This window comes from Thermobia domestica, chromosome 9, assembly GCF_964235325.1.
Source record: "Thermobia domestica chromosome 9, izTheDome1.hap1.1, whole genome shotgun sequence".
In the NCBI taxonomy this organism is placed as follows: domain Eukaryota; kingdom Metazoa; phylum Arthropoda; class Insecta; order Zygentoma; family Lepismatidae; genus Thermobia; species Thermobia domestica.
In genome coordinates this window covers 9,711,860-9,738,169 of record NC_137462.1, presented here as the reverse complement: position 1 = coordinate 9,738,169, position 26,310 = coordinate 9,711,860, and the positions used below count along the sequence as shown (strand labels likewise).

The 26,310-nt window shown below is 36.3% G+C and overlaps 1 protein-coding gene across 1 annotated transcript in view; it reads right to left on the bottom strand.

The window, feature by feature from the left end:
* The window catches only part of Trxr1 (Thioredoxin reductase 1), a 40,957-nt gene that overhangs the window by 8,891 nt on the left and 5,756 nt on the right, over positions 1-26,310 (bottom strand). Inside the window, exons 3-7 of the mRNA XM_081770577.1 lie at positions 22,616-22,746; positions 17,969-18,195; positions 15,149-15,549; positions 13,355-13,543; positions 10,289-10,458 (exon numbers count right to left, since the gene is read on the bottom strand). Of these exons, the coding sequence (XP_081626703.1) occupies positions 10,289-10,458; positions 13,355-13,543; positions 15,149-15,549; positions 17,969-18,195; positions 22,616-22,746 (1,118 nt within the window). The remainder of the gene's footprint in view (positions 1-10,288; positions 10,459-13,354; positions 13,544-15,148; positions 15,550-17,968; positions 18,196-22,615; positions 22,747-26,310) is intronic.

Sequence of the window (26,310 nt, the reverse complement as noted above, 5' to 3'; positions counted from 1 at the left end):
TTCGTCCTGTATATTTCTTTTCTAAGATGATTCCAACGGGTGATTGGTCTAGGAGTATTTTTGATCTCGAAATGAAGAGTTTAGTTTATGCCTTAAATAAGTTTGATATTTATTTACAAAAGAAATTCACTATTTATACTGACAACGCTACCCTATCGTGGATTTTAAAATGAAAATGAAATGAAATCTTTAAGTTTTACGTCCCACGGTTATGCCGGTTAGGCTAAAGGAGATGGTGATAATGAGAAATTAATGAAATGGTGGAATGAAGAAAGTGGGACGAAACGGGAGAACCCCGAGAAAACCCACGAGCACGGTGTTTGTCCACCACAAAGTCCACACGGCGCGAGCTGGGATCGAACCAGGGTCCCCAAGCACCGGAGGTGAACGCTCTACCACTGAGCCACCGCGCCCCTTGTCCGTGGATTTTAAGAAATCATAAAAGACTAAAGAAGTATGGTTCTTTAATTGAGAAAATTAGTAAGTACTCTTTTGATATAATTCACCTGCGTTCTTTCAAAAACCATCTCGCCCATGATAAGGTGTTAATAACTTTTATATAATCTTTAATCCGTATTTAGGTTAAGTTCTCTAATTCACACAACAACTGTTAGGTTAGGTTCCCGCTAAATTATTATCATCTGAGATAGTTTACAAACATATCTCTTATAACATACCAGCGCCCAATGCCTCCATATGTTTCTTGCCTTCAGCTAATTATTGTTACTTTTATACAAGTACAATTACAACTCTTACAAACTCCTTACTTCACTTCTATCAATCATTTCTCTTTTCTGCTAATTCTCTTTTATCTAATTCCTCTCTATATCTAACTTCTTTCAAGTTCCATTTACTATTTTATCAATTAACTAAACTTCAATCTGTCTAAACTCAAAATCAACAACTGTTTCTCACCACATCAAAAACTCTCGTCCTCCTTTTCTTCTTCTGGCTAGTGTTATTTTTTAAACATTTCTAACCTAACTTCCTACACTAATTTCCTATTACTAACAGCCGATTATATCAGGCGTATGTATAATTATGTAGATTTTACTCCACCCAACAGTGTAATAGTAGAAATTAATACGATTAATGAACAGAAGGTCCATCTTTCTTTTGTAAATTTCTGGAGTCACTCTATCTTTAATAAACCACTGGCTGAACATCAAAGAGAAGATCCCCAGTTAAAGGAGATAATTTTAGCATTAGAAAAAAAAAAAAGAAAAGAAAATTAGGATCCTTGTATATTAAAAGAAGGTGTACTATTAAAAAGAACTAATGGTAAAAAATATGGTGGTTTACGTGCAGTAATCACCCATTCTTTGAGCTATTCTGTTATTAAATACTGGCACGAAGAATTAGTGGGGGGATGTCACGGTGGAATCCAGAAAACGATATCGAAAGTAGCATCTAGGTTTAATTGGGATAAAATGTATTCTGAATTTAGTGATTACGTGAGACGATGTAAAATTTGTCAGGAGAGCCTAGAACTTAATCGGAAACCTTATGGTACCTATTATTCAAGAGAGCCTCGACACCTCAATAATGTATTACATTTAGATTGCATGGGAGCTTTGCCTACTAGTCCCAAATATTACTTTAAATATATTATGGTTTTGACAGATAGTTATAGTCGATTTGTAATAATAGAACCTTTAAGATCTTTGAATTCAAAATTAATTTGTTCTAAGTTAACTAAGATCTTCCTACTTACGGATACCCATTTTCTCTTCTTCATGACAATGCGTCATACTTCTCTAGTGAGTACTTCAAACAATATTTGTTTAGTTTAGGTATTAAGAATATCTGTACGTCACCTTACTCAATGTCTTTGAACAGGACTGAGCGTATGAATACGACAATTAAAGGGATACTCCGAGCATATATTAATAAGAATCATACGAAATGGGCTAACTATATTTATCAAATCCAATATACTTTGAATATTAATGAGAATAGTGAAACTCAGAAAAGCCCCAGTGAGCTTTATCTTGGTAGAAAAATGTTCAATCCATTAGATGTTAAGTGGATTTTAGATTTGGGTATAATAGAGAAATCACAAAATAAAGAAGAAATTAGTGATAACATAGTAGATAACATCGAGAAAGCTTGGAAACGGAGACAACAAGCTTATAATAATAAATAAAAAAAAAAAAACATGTACCTAGTAATTTGCCTATTGGTGAATTAGTTCTTGTAAAGAAAATGTTAAAGTCATCCTTGGATAAGAAATATTATGCCAAGTTTGATACTAAATATTCTGGCCCTTTCAAAATTTTAAACTATGTAACACCCAATACTGTTTGGTTGGGTTAGTTACTAATCCTGATGTAAAGTTAAAGCGGCATGTTCAATTTATAAAGAGGTACTTGCCTCCAAGAAATGTAAACGGCGTTATAAATAATAATAATAATAATAATAATAATAATGATAATACGAATAATGACTAAACTATAGAAGAAAAGAGAAAACCTGTTTAAGTTCATTTCCAAGATAATAGAAATTGTATCTATATATATTTTTGTGGATCCACTATGTTTGTGTTTCCGTCGGAGAAATTTGATTACCCTGAATCTACTGCCAGGTCGAGAAAAGGCGATTTTGTCAACACTAAGGCGAATTATGTTTTCCACTCTTATCATCTTATGGGTGCTGCCAGTCATTCTGTTGTGGATAAGGAGGAAGATCTCATCTTGTTGTGATCATCTACTTCTGGGACTTGAGATAGGACGTCCGGAATTTGGTAATCGTAGTAATATCTGGAAGTTTTTGGACTACTCTTGGTGAGTCGAACTATCCTTATTTCTGCATGCAGTGATTTGACTTCTTCAGTGATTTTTTTTTTCCATTTCGTAAAACCATTGTTAAGTAGAACTTCCCAGAGGGGAGGAACTTAATATGAAGCATAATGGAAAAAAAAAGTAAAGAAAAAGAGATTGTGATTCTGATTAGAGTTGAAAACATTGATGAACATTGCTGCTATAGTCTATAGTGCTGCCACCTACGAACTTACGTTTGAGAAATTGACCTATCGAACCTTGCAGTTATACAAGGTAATTTACCCAGTCAACATGTAATTTATTCCGTTAACATGTAATTTACTCAGTTAACATGTAACATTTTTGACAGTGAAATTGTTTCGAAAGTGTGTCGTGAAGATAAGAAGTTAAAAAGGAAAGTGTATTAGTGGTTTGTATAAGAAACCGGAAGCATTGTGAGAGCGTGATTAATATTCACTAATTCTAAATTTAAAACATGATTATTATTATTATTATTTGTATATTTTTTGGTGGACGTTAAGGTGAGTATTGGTCACCCACTTGGGAATGGCCCCGACTCCTATTAGATTTAAAGTGCATGTAATTATTAGTGTTAGATTTGTTAAAATATTTCGAAGTGATATTTTGAAACTAAACGTAATCTCAAAGTTTAATCAAAATTATTTGAAATTTAATGAGTTGTGAGATATAAGCTAATTTTCGCCTTCTGACATTTAACTGTGATTGCGGAGCAATTTCACAAAGGAATCGGTTTGTTAGTTGTTATATATTTATATATGTTGTCCGTTGAATTATTTGTTCTAATAAATTATATATCTCAGTTGAAACTAATTCCTTCTAATTTCAAACTATTTAATAACCCTTTCACCAAGTCTTGTTTTCCGTAACCACTCGGAAAATGCAATGTACTTGTCGTTTCTCTGACATGATTGCTGCAGTATGTAAGGATAAACAGAGACTGATAGAGACTTTGGCCAAAAAAAAGATACTTTTAGATGAAAAAACAGACTCGCTCCGATGCCTGCTTATTTTAAGAGCCTGCCTGCCTTACTAAAAATAATACAAAATTTAATATTGTTCTTTTGCTTGTTTATTCGTAAGAGAAAGGAGATAATGAAATACAACTTACCAGAATCATAGATAATGTTATTCTACCTAGGTACAACAGAAATTATGAACCTGAAGAATTTTCAGTGTTGCCATCCATAGAAATTAGATGCATAGGAATTCAGGCAGCTACTAGACGATGGAACTTAACTGCATTTGATTACGTATCATGTTGTCTTAGAATCCTGTGAACTACTTTTTAAATAATATTTGTATGTAGTTTGTAATAAACAAAATAGTTTTAACATACAGTTATTAAAATTAAATAATGTTATTTTCAATAGTAGTTCACAGAATAGCAAAACAACATGATACGTAATCAAATGCAATTGAGTTCGTTCCTCTAGTCGCTGCCTAAACTTAGATTTTGGGGGAAATGTTATTCTGCAACATTGTAATTTCTATGGATGGCAACATTAACAATTTTTCACATTCATATTTTCTGGTGTAGAATAACATTATCAATTATTGTGATAGGTTGCATTTCATTATCTCCTTTCACTTATGAATAAACAAGCAAAAGAAAAATAGTAAATTTTGTATTATTTTTAGTATATCAGGCTCTTAAACCGTATTACATATTTAAAACGACAGATAGCTAAAGGAGATTTTTATAAGCAATGAGATACACAATAAACAATTTAATTCATAAGCACTGACAGTTTTATATATATATATATATCTTAGGGATGGCCAGTCCGGAAAGTAAAATCGGAAAATTCCGAAATTCGAAAAAAATTCCGGATTTCGGAAAAATTCCGGAATTCGGAAAAATTATTTTTTCTTTTTGTAATCCTAAGAATTTTGTTGAAATGCAAACGAACAAATTTCCTTTTTGTAATCCTAAGAATGCATGATGCAAGTTAAGCTGAAACATCCTAAAGTAGCCTATACACTAATCAATCTTTCCATGGTTAATGAGATGTAGTCCAAAAGTACGATGTACTCCTAATATTTAATTTTTGTTTTACTATTATATTGTCCAGAGGTAAGACATATACCACACTGAGATAAACAACTTGACAGAATGAAGATTTTATCATACGTAGTTTTCCAGAAAATCGTGAGAAACGAATTTTTATGAAGTTAAAATATGCGTCGCTTGTTGCCAGTGTGATGCAATTGATAACTTTTATGCTGGAATAGTATTATTATTATTATTATTATTATTATTAATCGTTTATGTACTGTAAAAAAATATGAACCGTTAAGTAGTAGATTTTATCTGTTGTTTTTTGATATCTTCTAACAGTAATAACAAACTGCTTGTAAATACGCAATGATTATCAAGGACAATGGCATATTAATGTAAGGGCTACTCTGCAGACTAGCAATAAATAACAGATAAACAATAGTTGCAAAAAAAAAAAAAAAAAAAAAAAAAAGTAACTAACTTGGGCACGTCAGGGGACATCCACATTGCGCATTATGTTCGCGAGAATATAGGGACGCATTGAGACTCTAGCAAGGAACGTGGTGTTATCATGTTCGTTTGGCTACTTTTAATAAGGTGAGCCTGATGTATAAAGTTGTTAAAGTCATATTATTACTCCAAGGGCCGTACGATGGAGGCATTAACTTTAATATTAATGGCACTAATGAACATTTACTTGCTCTAACGGTTAACCTCATTTTTGAGATGATTCTTAGAAGTGGGCGTGTTGGCATGCAGTTAGAAGACCTATATCCATTATTTAAAAAGCACACGTTATCTGTGGAGTACTAACGATCTGCGTCACTATCGAACACTAACGTAGCACTACCGATGTTTAAAGTCGAAATTGGGGTCTGACATAAGTGGCTTGTCAACTTCACGGACATTATACTTTCCAAGGGAGGATTCATTGGTAAGTAGCCAATTTTTTGTTAATTTCCTCTTCAGTGTTGATTTTATATTAAACGTGGACCTAATTTTAAGGTGGAATTCAGAACATCGTTATGCATTTAGATTTTAAGGGTCTTCCAACGGGAATTGAACCCGGGGCCCATGCACTAAAGGCAAGAGCGTAGCAACTAGACCAGCGACTAGGGCTACTAGCAAAATCACGAATATCTTTTTTTGTTGTTGTTGTTGTTGTTGTTTTGTTTTGTTTTGTTTCCCGCTACCACAGCAAAATTAAGTGTGAAATATTAAGCTCCACATTTCTCGCTATAACTAACGAAATCATAAGTGAAATATTTAGCTTCACTTCCTCGCTATCACTAGCGAAAGCATACGTGAAATATTTTGCTTCACTTCCTCGCAATCACTAGCGAAATCATAAGTGAAATATTTAGCTTTACTTCCTCGCTATTACTAGCGAAATCGTAAGTAAAATATTTAGCTTCATTTCCTCACTACCATTAGCAATACCATAACCAATACATTTAGCTTTCACTTCCTCGCTACTATTAGCAAAATCATGAATGAAATATTTTGCCTTGCTCTGTCCTTTAGGTTAATAATAGAAAATAATAATTTATAACATGAAAATGAAATGAAATAAAATTTTAAATTTAATGTTCTATGGTTATGCTCTTTAGGCTAAAGGAGACGGATGATTAATTAAAGTGAATTATTATCAAAAAACTTGTGGAACAGTGATGTGGGAGGAAAGTGGAGAACACTGAGAAAAGCCACAGACACGATGCTCTCTACAACAAACTCACATGGAATGGAGTCGAACTACTCTTTGTTTCACCCTAGGAAGAATATAAAACGGAAGTACGTCAAACGCGTCGAACCAGGGTAGCCAGTGGCAAAAAATGCACTTTTCTGTCAGATAGGATGAAAGACTATTGTCCCTTTATACATATGCATATAGTCTCATACAACAAGGTTACGGGCCCTAAGGTTGCCTCTATTCGTAGAACAAGTGGTGGGAAATGAACAACACATATCACTTTATATAGTTATTTATAACAGTATCTTTACTTAAATAACTTAATAGTGTGTGTAATCCAATTTTATGTATGGCCAAACGGCAAAGCAGAATGAAAAGATTTTCGGTTTATATTAGACCCCAATCCCAATTAAGATGTTATCATATCACATTGATTATAATAGGGGAGTGGGGAGGAATCCAAATGTTTGCAAAAAAAAAAAAAAAAAAAATAGTATCTCACCAGCCGCTCAAGTTAGAAAGCTGAAATTTGACTTTTTTTAAAAATAAGCAAACAGCCTGGGATTTTTTTTTAGCGTTTTTGATAATTTCCTTGAGATTCTAGACCCTTCTAACATTCATTTTTTATATACCCCTGGATAGAAAAGGAATCCAATTCTATCTTCAAATCCAATTCCACCGATCAGCATTATATGTTTATTGCATCAATTAAAAAAAAAAAAGTTTGCAGATATATTTGTTTCCTTTCAAAATACGAAGTAAACACATTCTTATGTCTGGTTTTGTATAAAACATGATTTCATTGTTTCGGAGTTTCGATCAAGACAATTAACAATATAGACATGTTTAATCCTTCTCTTGTGTTTGCCGCAGTTCCTTTCGAGAAATAATTAAGCGTGTAAGTTTTTTATATATAGCAAATTGATACGTATAAATGAAGGTTGAGAGGGAGGAAACCATTAAACCAGTTATTATCACTGATAGTCGAGTTACAGAATATATTCCTTTGTGAATACGCCCCCTTTTATTTTGAACATCTCCCTAAGTAAATGTTCCTGGCATACGTATTGATTCCCTTTTTATTGGGAGGGCGCGCTTTAAGTATATGACAGTTGGTAGTGGGTTGATATGTAAAAATAATCAGAAACGATTGATATTAGTGTCAATTTCATAGTTTGGGGGTCACTAAGATGAATACTAACTCTCCCGAAGCTGTTCAAGTCTTAGCTTACCCCCATCCATATGGTAGGGATGAAAATGAAAATGTTCAAACTCACTAAGATTAGTGTAGAGCTCATAGTTTTCGGGATCGCTAAATTAATAGTGACAATCTCAAATCTGTACAAATAGTGTTGCTCACGATACGAGAAATTAGGTTTTCTCGCCTCGTCTGGATTATGGAAAACTTATTTCTCGTCTCAATTATCGATGGATTATTCTCGTCTCATCTCAAACTTTATTCGGATTGCTTTGTAAATTTATTTATGTTCTGAGTTTTCTTAATTTCATCCACAATTTATGAGATTCCCTCCTCATGACGAGAGGTTTACGAAAGATGTAGTATAACAAAAATTTAAAATATGTTAATTTTTGTAGCAGTAGTGTGGCCAGGGAGGATCCGGGGCTATCCACCTCTAAAAGTTTTTTTTTTTTTTTTTTTAATTCCTGCATTATTATTTTTGTTAAAATTATACGTAGCCAATTTTAAAACTGTCAAAGTTGTTTGCCTATGCTATTATTTTCAGTACACTGTATTTTTTATGTCTTTTATTGTTATTTATGATATAAATCCTTAAGCAAAACTAAATTTGCTTCAACAAGTCATTGAAGCGGTGGGGAAATATAAAGGCTAAAATTTGTTAAAAAAAAAAAAAATGAAGCCTAAAACACCGTTTACGGGGGAGGTTCCGGAAAACCCACTGTCCTGTATGGTATTCCATACTACTGGTGCGAAAAGAAATAACGGTTTTTCGGTTTTAAAAAAACGACAGAGATTTTTCAAAAACCGGGAATATTATAAAACAGTTCCGATTTTCTGAGAAAATTGTTTCGAATTTAAAAACGGTTGTGTTTGTAACTGAAGCCGATTATTAACAGAAAACCGAACCGTATTTTAGTAGAAGAACAAGCCGGTTTAAAACCAAAAACGGTTTTGCTTAACTCGGTTAGTGAGAGAATTTAAAATGTTTTTTTTTTTAAGATTCTGGTTAAAACAAATTAAACTTAAGAGTTGACTTGCACGGCAGTTTATAATTGTTCGTGTGTCCAGCGTAGCTGGTACGTTCTTCTAGCATATTAATATACGTGCTTGCAACCCTAACTGTAGCTGACAACAACAGCCGAAGCATGTCACAAGTAAGATTGTCAGATTTACTCTGACTCAAATATTAGTGTATCGAAAAACTTCTTAAAATGGAGCTACTTTTGCAGTAGATACACAACGAAAGTAAGACTGACTGTTAGAATGGCAATAGAGGTATGCAAACTCATTCTTTATCAGTTAAACTTTTTACGATACGGTAAGTTTGGCAACATGAGCTCAGTTGTTGCCACGTCGGCGGAAGCGGGACGACAGTTTTGATTCATTGTGTTCTGTGATAGTTCAGTGAATTTTGTTGTGCGCGTTTCTCGTTTTGTTTTATTTTGTTATTTTCTTGTCATAGTTATTCCGTGTGTTATCCGTGTTATTATTAGTGCTGTTATTACTTAATTTTCTTTTTAACTGTTATAGTGGTATTTTTGAGGACAGTCGCTGAAAATGCCCACATTGTTATAAGAAGCAAAGAAAGAAGGGAAACCTCTTTCTACTGGTGAAAAAATCATGTTATTAAACGTTTATTCATATTTCCGAAACCAGGCAGTGAAGCTGAGAGAGGGTTTGTCTTTAGGCGTCAAGACATCTCTGGAAAGGGGTGGTGGGAGCAATAGTGATTCATACCATGACTGACAGTGGGTAAATTCCTGGTGCTGACCTCGTTTTCCGTGGCACAAAAACAGGTTATTATCACGGAGAATTTGAGCAGCAGAATATGAACATTTCCAAGAAATGCTCCTTCCGAACGTTCCACCAAATTCCGTGATTGTTATATATAATGACCGCACACGCTCAATAAAAGACGAAAAAATCCACACGAAATCATGTACCAAAAAAGAAATTGTAGAGTGGTTAAAAAATAAAGGTGTTGAATGTGATTCAAGCTGCAACAAATTTGAAGTAATAGAAATGTTAAATAAAGGTGTTTCTAACATAGAAGTTTCTACAGAATAGACCGCATTGCAAAGGAAGCCGAACATTAAGTTCTTCGTCTCTACCTTATCATTGCGAACTCCCTCCCACTGAAGTTGTGCGGAGTAAAGATTTGGGCGTTTCGTGAATCCAAGAGTAGATTTCGTATGGTAAGTAATTACAATTCCTCTATTATTATTATTATTATTATTATTATTATTATTATTATTATTATTATTATTGAGTCGCTTACCGCTGCGCTGTTTAGTTTGTGCTCTTCCTTTTTTTTTATTTTCTCAAATCGGCTTCCTCCTACTCATAATAAGTGGCAACGTCGCGCTCGTTGAACGTCATTTCCGTTTTATAATCTTCCTAGGGTGGGACAGAGTTTAGGGACTTCTAGTACCAGATGTGCCACTCATTACCAGATCCCTACAATTAGTATAATAGCAACCCTCAAGTAAACATACGCACACTTTCCCTACCAAGATCACCAAACGCTGCAACTAAGATCGAACAAATCAATTTTAATCCCAATGAAGAAAACTGCAAGAACTAAGACCTCGACTTACTTCACTGCTGTGGCGAAACCCTGTATCACCTCTCCGGCATTTGGTCCTATGAAATGCAATCCTAGCACCTTTTGTGGAGTGGCATTTTGGCACACTATTTTGATGTAGCACGATCTTGCATTTGCCTCGGAGACTACGAATTCCAAAGGCCTGTAGAATGCGTGGTAAATCTGTCGAAAAAAAATTACAACGAAATTAGTGATAAGTTGCATTCAAAATAATGATAAACAGGAAATAAAAATGGCGTAACTATTAACGGTTAGACAATTTTTATCGAATAAAAAAACACAATCTTATCAATAAATTAGTATTGTAGATTAGCTGTTTCCAATTTTTTGATACCAGCAAATCCGTCAAAGGCACGAAAATGTTTTGAGAGCCGGAAGAAAATTATTTTTAACATTCAGAATTAAAATTTACGCTACTTATTCTCAAATGAAAACATACATTAAAAAAAAAAAAAGCTTTAAGTGACGTGGACTTTTCACATCTGAAATTAATTTTTATAGTAGTATCTGCACCGCAGCAAAAAAGCCCAATCTTCAGTCTCCCAAACGCACGAAACTACTGTATATAGAGTACCAGAAAATGTAGAAGACTGTGGAATATTCGGAAGTCACATTATGGATTGAAGAAGAGATGGTACCATTAGTTGATTGGTTGATATTTTGTATACTGTTTTGGCTTGGCAAAAACGACACTCTACGTAGTACAAGAAGTGACAAAACAGTTAACAAAACTTTAAATGTATAGCGTCATAGTTCCATAGCTAGTGCATCCTTCATCTCCTTTTCACAGTTGATTGAAGACAAGTTAGTGTACTCTGACACACAGTATAGAAAAAAATGTGACTCGGGTTATAATCTCCATACGAAAACCATGAAGTCGATGAAAATACATGAAGGCATGGTAAATACTTTGGAGAATAAAGCCCTGTCACACGCCATTGTCAAAATTTAAAAACCAGGTCACAGGAAAGTTAAAGATGACCCTCACAGTGGACATCCAAGCACTTCCATTTCGGAAGAACTTGAGGAAAAGATGCATGAAATAATGATGGATGACTGACGTCACAAACACAACACTAGCTAAGATTGTTATTTCCTAGGAACGCGTTCAGTACAATCATGGAGATAAATACGGTGTCATGACGATGGATCCCCAGACTGCTGACCATTGATTAGAATCTAGCAGGCCTGCGATCATCCCGACAGAATTTGCACCTACTTCAGACAGATCCTAAATTTCTATTGCATATTTGTACCTATAAGACGAAACGCGATCCATCACTTCAAACCGGAATACAAACAACAGTCCATACAGTGGAAGCATCACTGTTCTCTGACATCAAAGAAGGAAAAGGTGGTACCATCTGATAGGAGGTATCTGATGAGGATGAGATTTCAGGAATTTTGTTGAGGATTTTTCTCAGTAACGGTCAAACTGTGAATGAGTAATACCATGCATTACTTTTGAACAATTTGCGACTAATTGGAAAGGAGCCAAATGTACGAGTTTAGCTTTGAATTTTTTTTCTATGCTCCTATTCTCTAGATCTTGCCACCTTGGACTATTAGCCATTTCCAATGCTGAAGACACATCATTCTGGTACCAGACTTTCATCGGATTCTGTGGAGGCCCTTCAACACGCAGAAAGCTTCAATTCTGCAAGTACCCAAATGTTGGGGCGCTGGCTAAGTGTGTTACGGTCAAGGTGGACTATATAGAAAATAATTTGTTTCAAATTAGACAGATAAGTGCATCATGGTCAGGCTTAGAACTTTTCAGTCAGTTATATACTAATAAACGTCTCTGGTAATGGGCAAGACGAGTAGGTTTGATCTCAGCTCAGATAATCGTTCTGGTTTGTAGCCAAATTTTCTTAAACTCTCCTCTGGTTCTTCACTTACCGCCAAAACTGTATCTCGTTGTTTTTTAATTGGAGGAAATTATTCTACATTCTTTAACGAGAGAGAGAGAGAGAGAGACTCTGGGTGATTTTACACTTCACAAAGCTCTCATATGTGAGTACTATTTTAATCTTAAACATTGTACCTAACGGATTTCGACGACACGGCAGACATGGGTTAAAATCCCTTAGCATCAGCAATTCTTTTGATAATTGCTCCTTTACGGAAACAAAGTGGCAGCAACTATTATCTTTAGATTGTGTGACGTTTCTGTGATACGTATGAGAAAATATTTTCCTTGCTCTTCGACTAAAACATACTTCTACGATGCCAATGCTCATTAACCCATTAATAGAGCAAGTTCATATACAATATTGTAAGGTTCCACATGTCTACACGTCATGCAATAACCACGTGTGAACTACATGTGTTAATAGTAAATAAAAACAAACAGACGACGGTCCCGAAGAGGAGTCGATCACCATCGCCAACAGTCGGAAGGACGAGAATCAACGAAGAAAGCCGAAAATACAGGATAAAAGGGAACTGCACGCCTCGACCAACACAACGAAGGAAGCCGAAAATACAGGATAAAAGGGAACTGCACGCCTCGACCAACATCAATCTTCCCAGATTGATCGAAACACCTAAAACCCCTCTCACGACGCTTGGTCACCGAGAGGTACCCATCCTTATACCCACGACGCTTGGTCACCGGGCTCCTATCTTAATTTTACCTAAGTAGATATTAGAGGAATTACTTATTATAATTTGTGTATATAAGAAGACTTTTATAATAAAAAGATAAAGGGAAAGTCCAAATCCCGAGTACATTTTATTGCTCTACCCAAGAAATTTTACAATACATTTTAGAAGAGTGATATTAGGGTTTTTAGAATGACAATTTTTGTCTATTACAGATATATGATCGAGTTTTTACTCACTACTATTTATTAATTTCATGTATTTTCTAGGTTATTCAGTTTTGTTTTATTTATTTGTTTTACTTTGCATTTAGAAGATTTCTACTTTTAATCTCGTATTTAAATTACATTTCATCTGACCTAACTAATAAAGTAAAAAAAAAAAAAAAAAAAAAAATTAGGTCAAATAGCTTTTAAATAGAAACTTAGCAGCAGGAATGTAGGATACTGACCTCAATGTTGTCATCACCATGTCGCTGTATTGCCTCATCCTCACTTAAACCAACGCATCCATATTCCAGCGGAGTAAAAACTGTTGTTGGCACTTTGTCATAATCCATTTCCACCGTAGAGTTACCGAACAACCTGCGAGCCAACAATTTTCCAGCCTTCGATGCGACTGGAGTTAATTCGGGTCTATCCTGAAAACAGAGACAATTATATTTGTTAATGCTTTTGAAGATGTTGTTACATATTTGTATAACTAGACAAAGCTAAAAGCAAACTTCTTGGTACGCATTCGCTACCATATATTTCAATCGTAAAGTCAATTAGACTGTGTTTCTTTTCCCACAAATGGGTCACAGTGACTCAGTGATAGAGCGCTCATCTCTGATGGGTGGGGCTTCTGGTTCGATTCTAGCTCGCGCCAAGTGGGCTTTGTGGTGGACAAACGCCGTGCGCGTGGGTTTCCTTGGGGTTCTCCATTTTCCTCCCACTTTCTTCACTTCTTCATTCTAGGATTTTCATTCATTCTCAATATCATTGTCTCCCTCTGCCTCGGTGCATAATCATGGAACGTAACACCAGAAATTTACCAGCATTTTCTTTACCACAAATTTCAGTTGAAAAAGCTTTCTCCTTACGTGCAGATTTTGGTCACCGATGCAGTGTTGCCAGATTAGGCTACAAGTAGCGGATTGGAAGATTTTTAAAATGCCCTCGCTACCAGAATTTCAAATTGGGCGACGTGCTACTTTTAGTTATCTGCAGACTATCAATCTTAAGAATGTGCTACTTGTTACTTTTATATCTGGAAACACACATTATTAGTTCTATACTATACAATAAAAATTTTGTTTGTTGAGTATTCTATTCACAATAACAAAAGTTTTGTTGAGTTTGCTCTGCTGCAGTATCACTGACTATGCTGTCTCAGTTAATGTTGTCCAATTATGTTATTGTATTATCCATATTAGCATGATAAGTAAATGCAGTTACAATGCAAACTTCCAAAATTCAGAGCTCCCAGCCAAAAAATTTAGAGAAAGCAAATAAATTAGAGAAGCGAGGAATAACTAAAAAAAAAAAAAAAAAAAAAAAAAAAAAACATACTGTAGGCCTAAACATCGTAAGGTGTATAATTAGATGGGCGCATGGGGGGATATTCAAAATTAACAAAAAATTGGCTACTTACCAATGAAGCCTCCCTTGAAAAATTTAAAGATTTTGACGTTTCGGAACTCTCAGCTGGTTCCTTCCTCAGTGGCAAGGTAAAAAGGAATAAAAGGGAAAGGAGATAAAAGGAGTAAAACCAGGAATACATACCACTATATAAAAGTATCGTACAAAAAAGATCCTGAGATGAACAGAGCAGAGTGAAAAAAAAGAATGAACTGAATAAAAAAGAACGCGGTGTCTATGTTAGGCCACTATTGCCAGATCCAAAGTATGCACCATTGAACACTGCAGTCCTACTGCTCCTCACGTAGTGTGGTGCTTACCCTGACACACCAACAACAGTCCAAAACAGTAGTAGCCGCTTAACCGTTACCAACTCAGACATGACATATTATATGACTAAACATATATATACATGATTAGTAAAAATGTATGGAGCACAACCTCACTAGTTTATAATCTTCAGATCTGGCAACACTGCACGATGGGACCACTTGTAGATCGGATTTCACAGTAAGCTATAGGTCCGCTTCACACCTAAACTGGTTACTGAAATTAAAACTAAGAAACGAAATAACATGTTACATAAACTATACTTTAAAAGAGGTAAATAAATATTTAATTACATGCAGAACGTCTCCAATTGCGAATATATGTGGAACACTGCTCTGCTCCTGAGCTGCAATGACTTTCCGCGTGTGCTTATGAAGCTTCACTCCGAATTGCTCCAAACACAACGAATGAGTTTTCGCCTCACGACCAATAGCGAACAAGACAGTATCATACACACTGCTTCCTTCCTTATTTTCTTTCGTATTCTTCCAGTGCACTTTGATCTTATTGTCTTTGTCTTTTTCTAATTTCAAAGGAATGCACTTGTGCATAAACTTTGTGCCGCGGTCTTCCATTGCATGAACAACTAGTTTGGCCATCTGTTGGTCAAAACCTCGGAGAGGAATGGAACGTATCATTACCGTAGTTTCATAGCCAAGGCCTCTGAGGAAGCCTGCACACTCTAAGGCCACATCTAAAGGAAAAGTCAAGGAATATCGATCACAAAACATTCAAAATTACACAAAAACAAATCAAATTAGAAAAAGTAGGACAAACGTCAAAAAATTAAATAAATGTAATATATATACACTAGCAAAATACCCGTTCTTCGCATGGGGAGTACATTTCATTTTGGACATAAAGGGCTGAATTTTTGTTTAAACGGCATCGGAAGTATCACTGTTCATCTCACCAACACCGAAAACTACTGATTCGACATTAACTCTTGTGTACTACCATGGGGTCTTTTCGGCCCCCAGATTTGTTTATCATGATACATCTTTGAAACAAGTTAGATTACAATTCAGTCTTTTCTTGCATGCTATCTCGAGTGTTTGCTAAGGATGCCTTCTGAAAATTTCAGTTGTCTGTTTGATGGTTCTACGTAAAAACCATAATTTAGATGGGGTTCTAGAACACCCCATGGTAATTTCTGGGTAACAATGTTCTTAGTAGTACACAAGGGTTAATATCGGTAATTTTCGATCATTTTTACATATCTCCCCCCTCACTCTTCCCTACGTTGTCAAAGTGAAATGACAAAAACCATCCCAGACCCGAACGTCACCTATTTTGAAAATTCGATTGAGATCGGTCGGGTGGCAAGAGTTGTTAAGCCACAAACATAGTCACTTTCATTTATATTTATTTATATATATACCTAGTCTAGCCATAAATACTGTTACAAAGGAAAAACTCAACATCAGTAATAAGAAAAAAGGAAATTTAATATGCATATAGTATGTGAAGCATATATGGTCCGACAACAGTTTGCACCAATCATATTTCAAAATGTCCGCCGTTAGCACGCACACAGGCTCGGAATCTGGGACACCACTCGTCTATGGTAGCACGCACTGTCTCCAGGAGAATTGACGCCACTGCAGCCAGTAAAAAGTTTCAAACTGGCAACTGCGGGATGACGCTTCTTGCAGGCAATATCCTCAAGTACTGTCCACAGTTTGTAATCAAGATGAGTAAGGACAGAGCTGCTAGAAGACCAATCCTCAGTGGATATGAAGTCAGACACACTGTGCGCCAGCCACTCCTGGGTTGATTTTGAATTATGAGCCGAGTCTTGCTGGGAAGTCCGTGTGGGTGTTCTGAAGAGAGTGGTGGTCAAGTCCTTCACTACAGGCTCCAGCGCAGTGTTTTGATACAGCCAGGCACTAGTTTTCATTACTTTCTCAAAAAATGAAGACCCGTTGTGCCAGCATAGCTCACTCTCCACCACATCATGACGGACACGGGATGATGGGCTTTCTGGATTTTCGGAACTTCGCCCCTGGTTTCCTGAGGTGATGACGTATACACCTTATCATTTTGGCGATTGAAACACTCTTCGATAGTGAACAATTTCTCATCGGGGAACATAATCTCCTTGTGCCGATTTTGCGCGTACAGCTGAAGAAGCTTTTATTTTTACGCTTCCTTTGCTCTATCAGACGCAGCGTCAGAATGTGTCCCGTTGACCGTCGGTAGGCTCGAATGCCAAGATCGTCCCTGAGTAGCCTAACATCGTTCGCTTGGAGATGTTCATCTCACGGGTCATTACTGTCTGCTTCCGTACGGGATTTCTCCTCACACGTGTTGCCACTTTCACAGCTTCCGTAGTCCTTGCACTTCGTGGTCGACCAGCTCTCGGGTGATCCTAAACAGACCCAGTATTAACGAACCGCTGGATTGTGTGGTACACAAACATGCGACTGATGTTAAGCTTTATTAGTGTGTTAAAAATTTCACTTGCTGGTTTTCCAACATTGTGTAGCGTTATCAGTGCTACCCTATTTTCGTACTCACCCCATTCTATTCTGCTTATACGGGTTAAGTGTATCTCTTTCTATAGCAGCACTCTGAATGCATGGTCGCAATTTTCCACTGCCAGGTTAGTTTTTCTACTCACAAGAAACATTGTTGCACCCTCTGGTATTCTTCTCACAGTGTTTATGACTAGATAGGTATATATACATATATTCCAAGAAAAATTCAAGGGACCATTCTTCTTCCCTCTAAAATAACTGTGAAACAAAGGGAAAAATTAAAATTTGGAAAGTATAACGTTTTAGAATTTACAAGTGCGTGGTGAATCCCTCAAAAGATAAAAGAGAACAAAAATATATATATGATAGATACGACATTTCACTCTTGCTATAGATATGCTTTTCTGAATGTAATGACGATTAATTCATTAAAAGATTAACAAAGGATGACCTTTCCGTATCGGCAATTTTTCCAATCGCCATATCCTTTTATCACCCACCTGACAAGGCGACATCACCATGGTCCAGGTTTAGTCTGGATCAATTAAAAGTCAGATGGCGTCGCACTATATATGCAGCTTCAACTTTCTCAGCACTGAGTCAGCTACAACAATTTACAGTTATAAAGGATACAGCTTCCTCCAACTACTAAGGTCTTCCCAGGTTCCCTTTTCAGGCTAAAAATATCATCACTGGAAATGCCAAGTTTCGCTCCAGGAATGTCTGGTAGTCTCGGGCGTGTACCGACGGCAATCACAATGTTTTCTGCCGTTACTGATTTCTCGGAGCCGTCTTTCATCTTCGCCTTCACTACGTGCGAGCCGCCCAGGAACCCTTTGCCGTTGATATAATCCACTTCCCTGAAACATAAATATCAGTTTTAAGCAACACATACTTTAAATACGCTTAATAAAGGAGTATCAATTAACAAAGATCTTATAACAACAAATACATAATTTTGTTTAATATAACTAACTTTCTCCCCTATTTATGCCTTCTTGCAGATTCTTGATTCTTTTATGAATCAGAACCTAGAATCACGCACTTATTATCTGATAAAGTTAGAACCTTTTAGTTGGCCATCTGCTTAATTTAACTTATTTCTACCCAGCTTTCATTATGTGTCTGCTGTCGACAACACTGACACACTTGTCAAAAGGATACAAAAAGAGACAGAACTTGATAATGCCGGATGAAGGTCTGGCTAAAGGATTTCGTGATTATTTTGAGTGTAGTTTACATTTAAGGTGTCAATCGGTCTGAAATGTACACCACTTTACACTTTCTGATTTATCACTGTTCGTTTGTACGAGACTTAATGAATCTGCTCTTATGCTTCGGGGTTAACTCTATCTGACCCTGCTTCATATTAGCTTGTGTACTGATACAATTTACAACTCAAAATAATCACTATGTCTTTTTACTCGATCCTGCTTTCTGGAGTTATGATCTTTTAATTTGGTCGTTTCAATAAATTTTTTGGCAGGTTATAGCTCCGAAATGGTACATTTATGTACGCATGTTGGGTTCAATCCATATGAGGTGATTCAATGAAGGTTGCTTGACCATTTTTAATTCTGTTAATTTTATGACATAATATTACAATATACATTGGTACCACAAAATTGTTGTTTAAAAATTGAAATCCCGGTCCGTTTGAGATTGGCGGCCATTTCTGTAAAGCAGTGCATGCCAATTAGTGACTTTGCAAGCGGTAGCATGAACTTGTATAGCTTAGGATCCAAAACCATTGCAACAAACACCATGTTCTTCAGCACTTTCTATTCTTTAATTTTGTACCTAATACGAAAACGTTAATTGAACCCTAATAGGAGAAAATCACTCCTTAAGTTCAGTAATGAAATTTAAGAAATTCCACTCTTTAGAGCTAAAGTTTACAATGAAGAGATGAAATATCAAAATTGATTTTTTTAATTATATATGGTACTATACTCACTATTACTCGAGTAATAACATTGATAAGTACTTCCTACAATATTGAGTTGAGTTGATTTTGAGTTCAATGTCCCTTTCAGCAGCGAGGCTATATGAGACGGGACCTACTGATTAACGTGGAATCCGAACCACATGAGCTCCCGCCGGGAACTGAACCCAGGTCTCCCACGCCGAAGGCGCGTACGCTAACCGCTTAGCCACGAAGGAGCTCTTTCCTACAATATTTGTGATTTTAAAAAAATGACTTTTTTTTCTTTTGCAAACTTTGAAGTATGGTATCTCTGATGGAACATGGAATACATGTAGAGAATATATATTGCTATAAGAGAAAACAGCAGTAAAAATTTCAACTTTGGTGATAGATTTATTCCGTGATTGGCTCCTTTCAGCATAGCAAGAACGACTCAGACTACCTAATATGGACATGTAAATTGCACCTGCCCTTTCTGTTAATGTTCCCTAAAATCTCAGAGTATGAGAAGCGATCGTCAGCTCAGCCTAAGATGGTTGCTCCACCATAATACTTTATAGCAGCCTTTCCCAATCTTTTCCACACTGCGGCCCCCTTTAGAGTCTACAATACATGTGAATGACCCTTGCAATATATGAGGTTAGTATTTATACCCTTCTTAGCATATATATATATATATGTGTGTGTGTGGTTGTGAATATGGGTGTGAGTGTTTTGTTTTTCTTTGCAGTGGTATAATCATGTTAGAGTGCTGTGATGTCTACTCTTTGTTTCCTCTTTCCTTTTCGAGTCACCTACTGTGTCAAATATTTTCGTTTGACGATATTTTACAAACATGTACATCAGTCTCTACACGTTCTCACCACTGTGTGTGCCTTTCGCAGATTCAGGCACGTAGCCAAGGGGTGGGTCCGGGGTGTCTGGACTCCTCCATCGGAACCAGAAATTAAAAAAAAAAAAAATAAAATAAAATAAAATAAGGGAGGATGAAACAAAGAAGAATCTGCGTTAAAAATATAAAGCTAGAGCAAGCGTTTGATTATTCTGTCTTATGAGGAGCTTGTGTGGAGGAAACGGAGTGTGAGGCGTCAAGCTGAAAATTGATATTATTGTAACGGAGTATTCCGAATTCCATCTAGCTCCATGCTAATAATAAGGACTACAAATGACGATCGATAAACCAGTTTGATTGGAAAGACAATCAGAAAAATTTAAGAAATGCCCACAATCACCATTAATATGAGCCTGGCAACATAGATTCCAGTTACACTTGTTCAAGAAATTTTCAATTTCGCGGCAACACTAATCCATTTTATAGGATGTCTTTAGTGCCGAAAGAGATCTTGTTGCTATCCTTGACTGCATTAAACGAAGATACGAAAAAAAAAAGAAGAAGACGACAAGAAGAACCGAGTTTGAATGACCTCGGAAGATTGTATCTTTTTCAATACTCTTTTATATTCTTTTACTTCAGATTTCTTCATAGTTTGTTATTAAAATACTTACATTTTATTGTCCTAACAAACCAATATTTGTATGTTGCCAATGTTTGTATTGATCGAGCCCCTGGTGTGTAATCACAGTATTTCATGTCATGACCCCCCCCCCTCCGAAATCCTGGCTAAACGAAATAATGTATGTTTCCAGTAAAATAGTTTAGAATGATTGAGCCCCAGATGTGATAACCACAGTATTTCGTCACAGACCACCTCCCATTACGAAATCCTGGCTACGTACCTGGCAGATTAGCTTGCGGAGCCCCTGAGATCGTCTTGCGGACCCCAGGTTGGGAAAGGCTGCTTTATAGGAATGTTAATAATTTGTTCTCGTCGCCGAAATAGTTTAACAACTGTCAATTTCCAGTGATTTAAGCGTTAGAGCATAATTTCTGCACTAGGAGGAAAATTGTAATTTAGAATTACCGTGGATTTAAAATTATCTTCGTGTTGCAATAATATTAACACAATAAACTTCCATACGACGGGATCTCTACTTTATCTTGAATTGTTCTATTTTACATCTTTATAGTTGTGTATCATATAATATCTTGTGGACCAAATATAGTCAGAAAGAAATTGTTATATGAAAGATTTCTTGATTCCCAACTTATGAGCTCTTGGATGTAATCACTTAGTTAATATTTTCTGTACTCGTAATTACTTATTTTTCTTTGTAGTTTGGGGATAGAAAAATAAGAATACCTATTCTGTTATAGATATACCTTTAAAATTGTCTGTAATCATGCTCAATTATATTTTTATCTTGCAGTTATCCTTATTTTTACAACATTACCTACAAGATAAAAGCGTAACTGATCGTGAGTACAGAGAGTTTTAAAGATAAGCCTATAAGAGAAAAAGTTTTTATTATTATAAACTACCTAGTTACATACTATATCACATTACTAGGTAAGCTTCTTCAAGAAGCTCATGAGTTAGGGATCAGAAATATTTCATTTAACAATTTCATTCTAACTAACAAACTAACTAACTTTATGCCCTATGGAACCCGGAGGTTCAATGCAGCGTTCAACGAATGAGAAGGTGTTAGAAATGGTGGTGGGGGAGAACACTTTTAGTTATTAATGAGAAGCGGAAGAGAAACTGGTTGGGACATTGCGTAAGAAGCAGGGGCGCTTTAGTACTTTAATTTTGGGTATGCCCGCTCCCTCGCTTATGAACACATTTGATTTATTAATGACAGTAGGAAATTGCTTTTACAGTAGTGGTTGATGCTATTTGTTAAATAATTATTTACCATTAATATAAATAGTGGAAAATATATTTACTCTTTATTGTATCTTTTAGCGTTTATGTTTTCCAAAAATTTTTGAGTAGGTCCGAGCCTACTCGCTAAAGCCGCCACTACAAGAAGAAATTGTATTATCAGGGACGTGCTAGAGGGTGAGGTGGCAGGAAAGAGGGGGAGAAGGAGGCAACAATGAATGGAGGATGGATATAAAAGCACGAAGACCATACGTTAAGACGAAGAGGTTAGCTGAATATCGTGGTTCATGGAAGCTTCTCAGCTGCGGAAAGTGACCTGCCAATAAGGACAGAATACCTATGTTGGTGTTGATAGTTTTCACTGTATTTACTTCTAAACCCATGTCCCTGTAGGCATTTAATAAAATATGTGCATTTCTTTTTATATTCTTCATATTACTCCCTATCAGGTTTACACAATAAAACTAGATAATACCATAAATACGACTTCGTCAGCAAACTCTTATCTTTTTTTCTTTTTCTTTTTTCAACACCTGAGTTCATACAAATTAAATACATTATAAGTCTGGAAACAACCTGTACATGTATTACAATATTGTCCTTAATATAAATAACTGGAAATCTTACTTCTCCTTTAACTGAACCCGATGTCCCCAGTTCAATGATTTAACATAATTTTGGATTCTTTGTACTACTTCGTCCCATTTGACGTGAATTTCTTCTCTTTCCGGAAGCTGCCATCCAAAATTTTTGGCTTCCTAGAAGATGCAAGATCAATAATTACACAAACCATTCTAGAATCTTATTTTACATGTATCGTATGAAAAAGAAATATTAACAGAATATTTTAGAGACGCATGTAGACAATCAAAGAAATACTTTCATGTTATAAAATTGGATAAATTATTTCTGAAATAAACAGTAATTATGTTTCATGAAAACAACAGCCGCAGAATAAACATTTAGGTTTCTACATACAGCTGATCGGTTAATATCTGGTTAATTTTCAAAGTATACTTATCCTTATGAAGAGCAGTGTCACCACAAGTGGCTGTGTTCTATCGGATTACCAACATTATGGACTATCGCCCGACATCGAAATTTCTACTACAACGAATTACGCTCGAGCACATCCACTGAAATTTCATCCTGTTCCTCCCTGCAGGTTTTCCATATGCCAATAAGAGAACACAGACGTCTTTTTAAAAATCCAAACGTGCAGAAATTCACTGCAATGGCATCAGGGCTTTTTGTTGGAGTATCATGAAAGGAACAAAATGGATTCCCGTTCCCTCCTCTGTAATGATAAAACCAGAGGGATGATTTGACAGTACGGATGGACACATTGTCCATTTGAATCCGCACCTGGTCTTGTTGGCTCCATACAAACAATGGATTTTTTTCCGATTGGTTGGGGTCATAATGCATTCTTGGAACTAGGCAACATTCACCTTCACATTTCTGAGCACCTTAGTATCTCCAACTTTCCATTGTAGCCGTATACGCCGACAATCATGATTTCCTGCTTTCTAGGCATTGGCTGTAAAACTCAGTCCATCCTTTGCAAGAGGACTCACAGTACATATCTGCCCGGAATCTATTATTACACATGAGATGAATGTAGGCCTCGTCCCATATAAGAACAGTCTTCCATTTTTATCCCTCCCAAATGACTTGCGAAAGCGACAATTTGTATTGACAGTTTAGCAAAGTGGTAAGGGAGGCGGCTGCGAACCCGGCCTTTATGTATGCACCAAAGGCCAAGATGGCGCCGAATGAGTGCCTCACCGTGGACTTCGCCGGATTTAACCTCTGGACCATGTCTCGTTGGGGTGGCGGATTCTTCTGATCTGCCCGTCAGCGAATTTCACGGACCTTAGGCCCTTAGGTAACCTCGAACGGGTCTCTCTTGCTGTCAAATATTTCTGCACGGCAAAATCCGTATTTGCCTGGTCATGATCGACACTTTCACTATCCTGCTGTACTAAAAAATATGCGTAGAACACACATTGTAAGTGCAACTTATTGTAGTCACTTTGAATTGAATTTCAGGATTTAATTTTGATACAGCTCACTTCTTGTACACAAGTTTAAAGTTAAGCTTTATCTGTTTACCGTAAACAAATTGCAGAATTTGTTAGCTGATCATGACATGAAACAACATTTGAACAAACACATGGTAGAGGAGGTACAGGAATGATATTTTCTCCATTTACAACATCGTTATGTTTATTTAGTAGATTGACAATATTTTCATGAGCATATCCTTACCTACTTTATTTAGATACTGCCTATGATAAGTAAATCCATATCTTTATATTTCACCAAAACAAGGTACCTGAACATTAGCATATTTATCACTACAGCCCGGAATTAATGGCAACATGTCATAAGTACCATTATTGCAATTTTCATTATATTTTCAGGAAAAGTGCAAATTCCTGACTTACAAATTACTTACGAATGACAGCATACTACAGATCTGAGTCGCTCTTATCTGGCAAAGCGATCTCGGTGTCTGATAATAACTGGTCTATTCCCGTTAGAATGTGGCAAGTGGAGGGGCGGGGATGCTAGTGTGTATTCATTTCTTGGAATTTTGAAATAGTGTTCGGTTCTTGGAATGACAAACGAAGATGCTTACTTTCAAGAAGTAGCCAGGTGGGCAGTTATTGTGAATCTTAAGCGTGCGTGATACAGAACTGGTATTTATGTCCGTTTCAGTATTTCAAGATGCCGAAAGTTGGTCTTTCTAGGTAACAGAAGTTGGAAAATTTTGTGAGTGAGTTCGGGAGTACTGTGTTTTCAATAGACGGTTCTGTATTGTTTTGTAAGTTATGTGAAACTGTGGTTTCCGTTGAAAAGCGTTGTTTTGTAACACACCATATAAGCACTGCTAAACAAAATTTTGCAAGGACACACAAATCAGCTGGTGAAAAGGTTCAAAATCTTCTTGGAACAGTCACGAATCCCGCTTCGCGTACTAACAGTTTTCCGAATGATCTGTGTAAAGCTCTAATTAACGCGGACATTTCTTTATGGAAATTAGAAAATGTTTCCTTTAGAAACTTTCTCGAGAAATACACAAAACAAAAAGTTCCAAGTGAATCATCTTTGAGAAAGACTTACGTTGATAGCGCGTACAGCAGAACTATTGACGATATCCGTAAAAATGTGCTGACAAAAATATATGGATTTCAATTGATGAAACTTGCGATATTCTAGGACGTCCCATAGCCAACGTTGTAATTGGAACTTTGGGAGGCGAAGAAGGCACACAAACATTTTTGATTGCATCAGAAGTTCTGGAAAAAGTAAATGGCATGGCAATTGCACACGTTTTTACAAAATCGCTGAGTATTTTGCGGCCAGAATGTGTAAAATATGATAAAGTTCTTCTTTTTGTCACAGATGGAGCTGCATACATGAAAAGTGCAGCAAAGGCCCTTAAGGTTCTATTCCCACGTATGCTGCGTGTCACCTGTCTGGCACACGCGCTACATAGAATTGCTGAGGAAGTTCGTTCTCATTTTTCTGACGTCGACCTTCTTGTGTCAAATTTGGAAAAGGTATTTCTGAAAGCTCCCTCGCAAACAAGTGCGTTTCGCAAATTAACCCCTGAACTTCCGCTTCCACCACAGCCTATATTAACGAGATGGGGTACATGGATTACAGCTGTTCTCAATGCTAACAACTTTGAACCCATCAAAAGAATCATTGATACTTTTGATGAGGATGATGCGTCTTCAATTCAAGTTGCTCAAAGTTTGCTTAAGAATAATTCCTTGAAAAAGGACTTAGTCTTCATTGCAACACATTTTGTAAAGTTACCAGACGCTCCTGCCAAGGTTGAAAAAAAGAACAGACTCTCGCTAGTTCTCTGAAAATCTTCAATGATACTCTCAACGATCTGAGTGTTGTACCTGGTGACAAGGGCGAGTAGATTCGGCATAAGTGTGATCGTGTTGTAAGTGCTAATCTAGATTTGGGAAAATTGAAGGACATCGCTAGTGTTATGGAAGGTGATGCTGATACAACTGTCGACAATGACATGGATCCTTCCCAAATTACATGTTTCAAGTATGCTCCAGTAACATCTGTAGATGTGGAAAGATCATTTTCACATCTAAAGCGAATTCCTTGTGACAGGAGACAAAGTTTTTCCTTTTAAAATCTTAAAAAGATGTTAATAATTTCAGAGAACCAAAATATGAAAAACCTTTCGTAAGTGAAAATAAACTGCTAGTGTAGTGTAAAATGACTTTACTTTAGTATTTCTTGTGCTTTGAATGTTTATGCTAATGTAACCGCGCGTGAATAAA